Raw genomic sequence first — 12,644 nt, forward strand, 5'->3', positions numbered from 1 at the left:
CTCTCAAATAATGCGTTGCTCGATGTGGTATACAATACAAATTTGCTGAATCAATGAAGTTTTTTAACTGTCATCGCATGCTGTCGTACGTATCAGTAAGCATATCGGCATTGAAATCACAAAAAATGATAGAGTGCTTATAATTTGTTTAAAAATCCAGGAATTTATTTTGAAATTCACAAGTACTTTGTATTAGGCGGTCTATATACCCAACAGAAGACTCGACGCAGATCGAAACTGCATTTCAGCGATCAAAAATTCAAGCCGCCCAGAGCATCTAGCGTCAGAATAAGAAAAGATGCCCCAAAGTAGCTACGATAATAAAAAACCACCCCACCGCCTGCCCACTCGATCCCACCTGAATAGTGAGAATACAGGAAGGTCAATCATAGTGTCCATCACTTTAAGTCTAAGCCACTCTCGTGCAGATTATGTGATAATCAGAGGTCACGAAAAAGTTGAGAACCTCAGTTTCGCGAGGTCTGATCTATTTGCTTCAATTCTTATGCTCTTATTCGGAGCATACGCAATTTTATTGACCTTAAGAGCACATTAAGCCGGCTTAAGTATGCTAAGTACTCTTAGTCTCGTGAAGATGCAAATTCAACAGCATGCTTCTCATCAAGCATCACAAAAAGCTGATGAATTTAGGCACTTCTAAAGTCGGGCTGCGAGACACATAAATTTTAGACAAACAAGATTTAACTGCAGATGCATACGAGCCTGCATAATCGCCATCATGAGCCTGTCGGTTTGTTAGATCCACTCTATTATGTTCAATTAAGGCTTCTTGAACAGTCTTTTTAATGTTATCTACATTATATCAGTTTCTCATCCAACAAATTAACAAGAACTGTAAACACTTCCAAGAAAGCATCACTACAGGCACATAACGAAATGTCGACCTGACCTCTCCTCTCCGCAGTCTCCTTGCTAGCTAAAATAATCCTACCAGCCAGCTCATAATGCCTGTCAATAATAACTCTAAGCGCATTCACCGTAGAAATATTAATAGATTCAGATATAATTTTATTAGCTAAAATATTAGATGTAGATATTTAATAAGGCCGCGTTTCAGTATCGCAGTATCACTTCCGCCTTCCATCGGTAATGCAGGAATCATCCACCTCTCCATATACAACCGCATCCAAGTTCCAGAGCGTACGCAGAAACAACAGCAAGGTAGGCAGGCCGAAAATTCCAGAAACCACTTTTAGCAATTTGCAGAAAGAAGACAGAAAGAAAGATTCCACATCAAAGCCAGAAAAAGGTGAAAATCCAAAACTTACACAGGGCAGAAAGAGCACTCGACAGTGGTCCTGAAAAAGAAGTTCGCCCAGGGCAGGAACCAGCAAAAAAGAGGGAGGGAGAGAGAGAGAGACAGTCCAGCGCGGCGCGCGGACAGATCATAGCATTGAAAGAGTGACGGAGTATTTATTAGAGTAGGGGAGGTATGATCAGAGTAGAAGCGAGTCTCAAGTCGAGTGGCAAACCATAAGACTGCTAGCGCCGGCGTCATTGCATGCTATAGGAATCCTTTATGATAATTGATCTATTATAATTGACTTAGAATTTTAGATTAATAATTGGAATTTAACATTATTCTTTATCAATAAGGAAGTGAATTATTGATTGAATAATTTAGAAAATGTACTTCAAATTCTATCAATATCGCTAATGGTTCAATGAATAATTATAATAGTAACAAAAGGTCAAATTGATTAGTGTTCATTTAATAAGAAGCTTAATGATGGATCCGAACAATTCAAGCCGCTTCATCATTTCATACCCTTCGGGAGAGGATGAAGGAATGGATTGAATAAAAGTTGAATATAACGCCATATTAAAGTTTAAATTACTGAACTGGCTGACTGGTTATGTTGAAATTGACGCGGATCCTTTGGTTAGTCATTCTACCGAAAATGTTTTTGTTTAAATTACCAAAGCGGTTGGTAGAATAATAGCATTAGAAAAGCAGAATTAGGAATTAATTATAGAAGAAACAAATAGTAGTGAAAGGAAGAATTGAGCAGCTCCTACAAGCGTGGTTAGTCGTAGGAAAAGGAGGTGAGCTAAGCAACTCTTACGAGTGGTCAATTTAGGAAAGGAGGACTAAGCAGCTCCTACGAGCGCGGTTAGCCTCGTTAGGAGAAAGGGAAGGGTCGCGCAGCTCCTACAAGCTCGAGGGATATAGGAAAAGAGAAGCTTGAAAGAAATCAACACATGCATACTTTTTTCTTTTCTTTTACTATATTGTGATATATTGAGAGATATTCCGCCAGCGTTTCGGTCTGATCTATCGATCAGAATGATGCGATCAAAAATGATGACTCTGGATTTGATTTTCGCCCCATTTATATAGGCGCCAGTCGGTGGCGCTCGCGAGTCGGGAGAAAGGGGGAACTCGAATTTCCCGGAATTGACAATACGTGCTGAATTTAGAAAATTTTCATATGAAAACACATCGGGCTGAAATTCGGCACAGTTGCCACGAATTCAATTTAGAACTGAAGAATCAAATTAGGTTCGCGTTAATTGATGGAATTTTAAAGTAATTAACAAATTAAATTTTAGGTCTTTCTCCGTAGCTCGCGCTGCTCCTTCCCCAACTCTCAATTGGTCGGCGCTCACTAACGCGACAAATTCGCATTTACTTATTTGTTTCAGGCTAATTAAGGCGATTACGATGGCCAAAAGATAATAAATCAAACAAATAACGCGAGACTTCAAAATTAACAGTATTCTTGGCCAAAGCGGCTGAAATCCCATTAAGGATTCGGAGCGATGAGCGACCGTTGCGGGCCGTGATTAGTACGTGATAACTTATTATTGTTCTGAGAGATTATAGGTGTTGAAGTTTTCGATCGGATTAATTTTTCTTAAAATCACTCCTCGTGTAGGATGATAAAGATATGACATATGGGAACGATTCCTTAACTCCGCGTGGAGTTATCCTGCCTGGAATTTCATCGTAATATATCGGCACGCGGTACGCGCCTCACGGGTGCTTCGATACCCTGCTTGACTCACGCGACACATGTGCCACGCGGTGTCGGCATGATAGAGTAATACGCCAAATAAGCCTCTCGCTAGGAATCCGCAATTAATTAGTAAAAACACTTTAGATAGACGATGTGAAATTACATAACCAAAAATAATTCAGCGCGAAACGAAAAAAAAGAAGAAAAAAGAAAAATAAAATTATATTTCTACGGAGGACAGGACGTAACACAATATACAACATTTTTATTAAAAATACATTTTTTTGTAATTTAAGAGCGAATGATATAGTAAAGTTTATAGTCATGCATTTCACGAGAAAAATTGCTTCATATTCTTAACAAATATAAACTATAATAAAATAAGTACTGTTGTATATGAGTATCGTTGTGTATGTGTCAAAGGGGTATTTTTCATACTGTGACATGTTACTGCTCTTTTTGGGGGAGTATGTTTTTTTTTCGAATGCACTTTACCATGATGTTCGTGCTTCCTTGAAGTGCTCGTTCTTCTGTAGTATGTGTATGACATACATTTCAGTGATCTATAAAAAAAATCAGTGTTTATTGTAATTATTATGCTTAAAGTTTTAGCGATCATATCTTGATGAATGCGTATCTTCTAGAAAACGTTTTACTGAAGTTCCGAATGTGTGTAATGCACCTGATGGTGTACGAGTGATTCGGTATGATTCGTTCAATCACAGATTACTATATAAACATAAAATAGAAAGTAATATTGACAATTAACAAAGTGATATGAAGACATATGAGAATTTTACATTATATGTGATCACAGAAGACAAATTACGTAACAACGTATTGAGATCCAAAAATAACATTGTTCCATGTACCTTGTAGAGCATACTGTTGGTGTTATTGCAATGCTATTAGTTTCGTTCCTGTCATCAGAAGTAACCATGATGGAAGGATTTTTCACCATGAAAATAACGCTGCCGCAAGCATTGTTGATTCATTGCATCAATCCCACTGCTACTTTCTACATTCTCGACTACATTACGTTTCTACTTGTCTGGATTGCAGTGCAAATTCTCGGTGAATAATTTTCAAATTCATAGTATTCGTCCTGAAATGTGTTACAAAATGCTTGGTGTCATTTATCATACATTATTGATATATTATATAACTGAAAAGTTTACACTCAACAATGATGGTACGTTTTGGAGAAATTAATGTATTCGGATTATTATTACACACTCATTTATTTTTAGAAAAGCATTCTGAAATTTTATTTTTATCGAGTAGGAAATATTTACCTCGAGTAGAAACATTTATACCTATCTTCTGTTAGTATTAAAAATAAAGTTGGTAGAGCACTATGTAAAAGATGTAATATTTTCTTGTTTGCGATTTTTTATTTCTTTTTTGATCCTATGAACGAATCTTCCAAAAAATGCAATGAACATACTTTTGCTAAACAAAACATATAAAATATAACTTTATAATATATGAAATGTACAAAACATACAGATCGCCGTAAAATTGTACATAGTGTAATTATAACGGAGATCGAGGCTACATTAGCACTATTGCTGTATATATGTCCAATTTTACGAAAACTATCCTATAAACATAGATAAACGCCAGTGACTGTACATATATCTGGACACTTACATAAAATTTATTATTAATTATTAATCTCAATTTTTTACAATATTATAATTCAATTGCATTTAAAGATCATAATTAAATTATATTTAAAAAAGTATTTAGTATATCTCTACTTTTTAATGTAATATTTTACTTTTATATTTATTTTTAGCTCCTTTACTTTGTTAATCATTATCTATCTATTTATTATATACTGTATTTATTGCTGAAGAAGACTGTGTTAGTCGAAATGTCCATTTTTATTATTTTTAAGTTCTGATAAAATTATAAGTGATTTGACTCTAATAAACTAGTTTTTAAGATCCTAAATAATATTTAAGATCCTAAACAGTTCTTTATTAACCTTCCTACTAATCGTTATATTTAAAAAAGCATTTGAGATTCTTCACTATAAAATGTAGTACCCATTTTCAATAAATTTTCTGAGTTTCTTACCAATAAAAGTAACGCTTGCCCGTGCAAAACGGAGTAATCTTTCGATAACCTAATCTAACCTACAATAATAAAAAGAGAAAGTCAGATGCTTGAAAAAGTGCGTGAAATACATGAAGCGTGTCAATGAACGCAAACCTGACTCTCCTACGGACTGTCGGGCATCTTCCCTTCTCGATGGGTGTTCCCCTCGAGTGAGGGAATTGCGAAGATTTTTCTCCTCCTATGCAAAAAAAATGATGAGTCATTATCAGGTCTTCCCAAGATTGAAGTGGAATCTGATGTATTGTACAAAGTTGTAAAATCGTAACAATATATAGTAAAGAGACAATTCTTAAAAAATGTGAGTAACTTACCTCAAATAGACTTGACTTGAGACGTAAAATAAAATTCTTAAGAGTGAAACATTATTATAAATAAAATATAAGGAACATTATTATAAATAAATATAAGATGAGCTAATCGGTAATTTCGTTAACATCATAGTATAAGTATGATGAAGTCCATCAGTGTCTTAGCAGATTCAAACCATTTTTTTGCATAAGAATATATTCTTCCAAGTACCGAATCTATCCAAGTATCAAACCCTTCGGAATATTGGGTATGACTCCGTATTGCGATTGCGCTTGCCGATCGCATGCTTTGTGATCCGTTTTGCAAACCTTATTGGTAGTGAGGGATCCGTCCTTTGAGAAGATCCATATGCGAGTGAAGTTGGGTGCGACATTTCTAACTACCAAGATATCGTTTGCATAACAGATCACATAACATCTAATCAACACCCGCAACATAAATACCCGATATTCCACAGAGTCGACTCAAGGGTCGACCGCATTCTGTGAAACTTCACACGTTACAGTCGAGCGTACAAAGTGGGCCTCCCGATCTACGTAAGACAGACTCCTATTAGATAAGTAGTCCCCCAGGACGCATTGGAGATACTTCGGAACACTTTTCTCCTCTAGCGCACTGTGGCCAATCGGGAGGGAGTTAAAAGCATTGGCTATGTCTAATGGGCTGAAACATACGTATACATCACTTGTTTTGCGCATGCATTCTTGCCCGGCAGCCTAGCATCAGTGTCGCCATGGTCAATCGCATTTCAGTTGACTCTAGCGTAACAGGGAAGTAGCTGAGAAAGAGAAATGATATTCAAAGTAGAGTTTTGGAGGTTTGAGATATCAATAAACGAATATTTTTTTCATCATTCTTAAATTTTTGTCTTTTCTTAGAGATTTTTTCATGTACAAGTTTTCTTAACAAATTTCCTTTATTGGTTTATCTTATTTCTCATTCTTACTGCTATATTTTCTTATTGATTTTCTATTTTTCATTCATTAAAATAACTATGTTCAATAACCGCTAGTTAATTACTATTGACAGTTTTCAAATTATCTTTAAAGGAGATACGGCAGTGTCTCACATCATGCGCCGAGACATTACCATGTCTCCAGATCTTCTTTTTTGCATCATACTTTTAATTTTTTCTAAGAAATTTCTAACAGGTATGATAAAGAATAATTGCGATATTCTAATAAAAATACAAAACCATAGATAATAAGAAGAAAATTTTTTCACCATCTCATACTGTCTACACTTTAATATCTGTGACGCTTGCAAATAATGAATTGTATATTAGTCTAAAACATATTTATATGATTTTAAAAAATGATAGAAGCGATATATGCAGCGCCATATTAAAAGTATTTTGCATTGATAAAAAAGATACATTTGACATTTCAAAAGACAGTTCGTTTAATTTGACTGATTTAAATAATACTTCCACTTCTAAAACTATGAAACGTTTTCGACTAATAATTTCCGAAGAAAAATGGACACAAATGAAACCTACGCGACAAACATACGGACGTAATAGACGAAAATATTATATATGTCATTGCAGCCGGGAAATCTGTGATCAAAAAATATCCGAACTTTATTTTTTTTTAATTCAAAGTGGAAAAATTGTAAATCAAATCTATTTGCTTGTCTAAGTTGGTACACATGTCCTTCACATTTGGTAAAAAAATCGTGGCGTTCCTTCAAGCTGTTGAGAATGACAATTGTTTATATTAGTGAAGATTTTTGTGCGCGACGATTTTTATCGAAAACTATTGAGCAAAGAATTTACACATTTGTGTATTTGAAATTTTGCGAATTACGAACAAAATTTCGTTCACAAACACATCCCAAATGTCGCAAAAAGCTTATGGCGATGATTACAACATTTTGAATACTTTTGTGAAGGAAATTTCGTTCATAACACAAAATTTCAAATAAATTTTTTGCTCGATAAAAATCATCACATACAAAAATCTTCACTGACATAAACAACTGTCATTCTCAAACGGATTGAAAAAAACGTCATATTTTTTTTACCAAATGTGTATCAACTTAGAAAAGCAAACAGATTTGATTTATAATTTTTCCGCAATTTAAAAAAATAAAGTTCAGATACCAGAAAATGTGCGAGAGCGCACCGCGCGGACAGATTCGAGTGAGAAAACGGCACAAGGTTGATATGATGCACGACAGTGAAGAGAACTCCGTTTCATTTAATTTAACAAAAGAATTTCTTTAATGTATTCAGTTACAAAGTCAAAAGATATAATTAATTAAAGATCAGATTAACAGAATATTAAATGCGGTCACCTTTTCCAAATTGAGCTTGGAATCGCGGTGATGGAAAATCTCGGCGATTTTCCTCGAAGCTTCTCGAAAGATTCGGTTATAGCGATTTCACTAAACGGTTAGCACGGCGATTTTACGAAGCGCGACTATGACTCTAAGAACTCTAAGAACTTTTTGGAAGTAAGGAGGAGGACGGCGAGATCGAGGCATTTATTGCTTTCGATCTGAGCTTTCCCTTTTGGGAAAAATCCAATAAAAATTTGCCACAATCGTAATTATTACGTGGCATTAGGTGTACAAAATTGATTGGCGCTTTGGATTCTTTTCTAGCGACGTTCAACGTAACAGTCATGCGCGACAGAAAATCCGTGCGTGGGATTGGTGACAGCGCGTGACGTATTCGTCGGAGCGCGGCGCTCGCGTGCGCGAATTGAATCGTTCTAGAACTTTCGATTGTCCGTTGCCGGTAACGACAACTTGTTTGCGTGTAACGAATTGTTTTTAAAAAGAACAAAGAACGACGAATTTGATGATTTCAACGAGGATTAAAATCATGTTTGAGATGAAATCACGAGCTCAATTTGTGCATGCGTTCAATGACAATTAATGTCGATCGACTGAAAGAATTCTTGCTTTTCTTTCGAATTACCGATCTCGAACATCCCACCCGCCTCGTCATCTCCGTGACGATATGTGTATGAGGTTCCGTATAGAGATTACAAAAACTGTAAACGCGAAAACATAACAAGCGATACAATACAATGAATTCGTGGAAGAACTTGAACCGTAAACGAGAGTTATATGACAAATAACATTGAAAGGATGATTCACGAAAATACGCGCGATTAATTCAAGCTCTTCTTTACATTTGTCGCATTAGCGTGCAAGATAAACGCGTTAGCCTCTTCTGGCAATAAAACTAATTTGACCAAAGGACGAGTTAATTCAGATGAGGCGGTTTTGACTGTGACCACCCGCACTACGCCGTCGTCTCCAGGATGTAGCTGCGTGACTCGCACCAAAGGCCACTTATTTGGCGGCGAGAGCTCGGAGCGAATGATGCATAGCGATCCAAGGCGTGGTGGCAAAGCATCCTTGGTCCATTTCGGTCTGGTAGCCAGAGTATTTAAGTACTCGCGTGACGAGGAGGCTCGGAGCATCTCACGAAGTTGTCGGTCGGCGCCCAAAAAATTGGTGCCGCAATCGGAGTAGATGTCCGTGCTCAGTCCTCGGCGAGATGTAAATCGACGGAGAGCAGTCTGAAAAGCGTTGGTGGTGTAAGCTGAAACAGCCTCAAGAGGAACGGCCTTGGAGCTAAAACAGATAAAGACAGCGATGAACGCCCTGTGAGCGCTGTGCCCACGCCCTTTGCTCGTCCTGATGAAGATAGGCTCGACGTAGTCGCTGCCCACGTGAAGAAATGGTCGTGCGGGAGTCACTCTTCCTGGAGGAAGGTTTCCCATCTTTGGTTGCGGAGTGGCAGCCCTCCACCGTGTGCATGTCACGCACTGATGCAGCCATCGCTTGACCACTGCTTGGACTTGTGGAATCCAGCGGGAGACGTGACCTCGAATTCCGTGGAGCGTGACCTTGGATTCGGACCACAAGATCACTGGCGTTGCAACTAGTTTTAGCACAGAGCGCGTGTGCACGAGTACACTTGACAGTACGGTGGCGGCGCAGAGTTCAAGTCGCGGGAGAGAAACAGGTTTGATCGGCGCGACCTTGCTTTTGGCTGTCAACAATAGAGTCTTCGTTTGGTGGTTTGCGGTGATGCGGAGATACTTCACAGCGGCGTAACCTCTTTCGGATGCGTCTGCGAAGTCGTGCAATTCGAATTGAGAGCTCGTGTCGCCGGTGCCGAGCCAGCGGCCGACTCTGAGCTTCTCAAGCAATGGAAGTTCTTCCCAGAGCCGCTTCCACTTTCCAGCGATGGTTGACGGCAATGATGTGTCCCACTCTAGCTGCTGCAGCCAGGCCGACTGCATGAGAATTTTTGCTTGAATGGTCACTGGAGCCAGCCATCCGAGCGGGTCGAAGAATCGAGCGGTCTCCGACAGCAGACTTCTTCTGGTGAACGCGACGACGGTGCGAGGAGGAACAGAGAAGGCGAGTTCGTCCCTGGTTGGATACCAGCGCAATCCCAGCGTTGAGTGGTTCTCTAGTTCCCACGACCTCGAGTCTCTGGTGAGACTGTACTCAGACGGAATGTCGCGAAGAAGCTCCTGGCAGTTGGCGGCCCACTTTCGGAGAGAGAACCCGCCCGCCGTGCAGAGGTTGCGGAGCTCTTCTTGGAGAGCGATAGCGTCGTCCTTTTCAGGCGCTCCGGTTGCGACATCGTCGACGCAGCAGTCGGGTCGTAACGGATTTGCGCCTCGAGGGAAACGTGGTCCATCGTCATCGGCGAGTTGACCATCGGCGTGATCGGCGGTTGAGCGGTGCACAAGGTTGGCTGACTCATGATCTGAGGTGCACTGAGGCGAGTGGCGCTGTGCTGAGTTGGTTACTTGGTCGCAACCTCCCGATAAGATCCAGCCGAGCTGTGTCCTTTGAACGATAGGCGCTTGGGGGCCTCCCTTGCGGAGACCACCCTCGAGAATGATTGAGCATACCTCCGCTCCAAAAGGTTGCTCAATCGAGTCGTTCGCTGCGTAGTCCGGATCAACTAATTGGAGCCCCTTTAGATGTGGCTCCTCCATTCTGATCCTGGCGTGAGAGCCGTGGTAAAGCGAAAGACGTGGCGGAATAAAGGCTCCGACTTTGAAGTCGGTCCCTGTGGTTAACGAGGTCACCTTGAGAGTCATCTTTCCCCTGCTGGGCCCGGAGCTTTTGCCGTTGATGCCGATGACTTCGATTGCGGATCGAGAGTGTGGCAAGCGTAGGCGCTGGACCAGAGCCTCGGATTTTAATGAGGTTTCCGAACCTTGGTCGATGAGCCCGCGTGTGGTATGCTGATTGCCGTGACGATCAGCGACGGAAACTCGCGCAGTTGCGAGCAAGGTAGCCTTGTGGTCGTCGTCGCGGCGCACCGCCGACAGTGAGCTGACCTCGTGAGGTTTCGATGAAACGTACGCGTCGTGTAACATTGAGTGGTGACGAGACTGGCACGTAGCACACGTCCTCGTCGACTGGCACTTCGCGAATTTATGAGAGCCGAGAGTTGAAGCACAGCTTGTGAGTTTTGGCGACGGCCTTGCGGTCGGCCGCGGATTTTTTCTTGAATTCTTCACACATCATCACGTGGTGCTTACCCTTGCATAGGACGCATTGGAAAGACTCGGTGTGTTTCTTGACGTGATGCGACTTGGCGGATCGCGACGGGTTGTCGGAGACCTTGAGCGATTTTGGTTTGGCGGCTTTGAGAGTTAGCGTTCTCCTTGTGATAAAGTCCAGCAACGTGTCATGGTTTGGCAAGTCCGTGGAATTGCTCACAAACGATCGGAATTTTAAGCGCGGCAGCGCCGACTTGGTAGAACAATCGGTTCCCGGTTCACTTGGAGGAGCTGTACTCGAATTTTCAGCTTTGAGCTTTGCCAGGTACTCGCTCAGCAGGCCGCGCAGCTGCACGTACGTGTTTTCGGCGGAATCGACGAATTGAGACGTGTTGTACTCACTCTGTTTGAAGGCTTCCTTGTAATGTGCTCGAATAAGTTTGTGGTGCCTTTCGAAGTCCGCCCACATCTTGTCGAGAAGCGTCGAGCGGATTTCGACAGCGCGGAGGGTGATGTTGGCCGTCTCCATTTTCTTTAAATTGGTCACTGACCTGGCCATGCGACTATGGATGTCCCTCTGGGCGGTCAGCAAGACGGCTATTTCGTCACTCATGATTTCACTTGCGAATTTTTCTCTCTCTGATTTTCTTGATGATGCGCGCACTGGACGCGATGCACTCGACACTGCGGATGCCGGCGAAAATCCGGCTCGAAGGACCAAAAAATCAGAGAGAGAAAAATTAGTATATGTATTTGCTGACAAGATATGGCAAACAAAATTGCCGTGCACTTTCACATTCAATCGCGCTAAAGTTTTTATTAGTAATAATGCTAAATATTACGAAAAATTTAAAGAAATGTGTAAAAAATATGATAATTTATGGGTATTATTATACAACAAACAAAAAAAAGCGATGTAATATTTGACTACTGGTTGTATTACAAAAATTATATATAAAAAAAGACAATTGAAAGGGTCATTATGTGAGAAAATCGCAAGAGAATTACTAGATGGAAATAAAACTGCTAATAAGTGGTGTAATAAAGAAGTCAATAAAGTGATGACGTTCGGTGACAACGTTCCACCAATTCTATACGATGCGACAGTTTTACGCAAGGCTAAACAAATGGAATCAGACAAGCGTCTAGAGTTGTACGATAGTGATTCCATAAAAAATATACAGATGACTAAGTATAACGATTTCGACGGATTATACATAACATAGGATTTGATCCATTTTTCTGTATGTACTGGGCCAAGGAACAATTACTTATGCATAAAACAGCTCATAAACAAGATGAAAATTGCTTGTTAACTATAGGCGCTACCATAGGAAAAAACTACGTTTTCCCAATGATAAAACATCGTTATATTTATTTTTGTACAAAATCGTATGCGTTTTTAATAGTGGTAATTTCTCTAGTTTCCAAATGACATCTACACAGCAAGATGCATCAATAATAAGCTATTTTTTTTCGAAATTCTCAAAAATGGTGCTCCTGCACCTTAGATTGTAATAAAAGATTTTAGCAAAGCCATCTTAATCGCAGCTGCACATATAACAGCAAACTATGCCGATTTGAGCAATATGCAAATATGCAGATCTGTTATAATATAGTAATAATAATTTATTTGGTAACAATATTAAGAATCTTTATTTTAGATCGCATATGTAAGAAACACAATCAATATTAGAAAAATGCCTATTACGGTCGAAGTTGGATCTTCATTGCTTTA

General features: G+C 39.8%; 1 protein-coding gene across 1 annotated transcript; it reads right to left on the reverse strand.

Moving 5' to 3' along the window:
* Positions 1-2,253: 2,253 nt before the first annotated feature.
* Positions 2,254-10,836, reverse strand: LOC147909674 (uncharacterized). The gene is made up of 2 exons (XM_087406441.1): positions 3,854-10,836; positions 2,254-3,544 (listed from the first exon to the last, which is right to left on the reverse strand). Exon 1 carries the CDS (start codon positions 10,778-10,780, stop codon positions 8,540-8,542), a length of 2,241 nt encoding a protein of 746 aa, XP_087262567.1. The 5' UTR covers positions 10,781-10,836; the 3' UTR covers positions 2,254-3,544; positions 3,854-8,539.
* Positions 10,837-12,644: the final 1,808 nt, after the last annotated feature.

Source organism: Acromyrmex echinatior, chromosome 5 (genome assembly GCF_024713525.1).
Source record: "Acromyrmex echinatior isolate Ae372 chromosome 5, ASM2471352v2, whole genome shotgun sequence".
In the NCBI taxonomy this organism is placed as follows: domain Eukaryota; kingdom Metazoa; phylum Arthropoda; class Insecta; order Hymenoptera; family Formicidae; genus Acromyrmex; species Acromyrmex echinatior.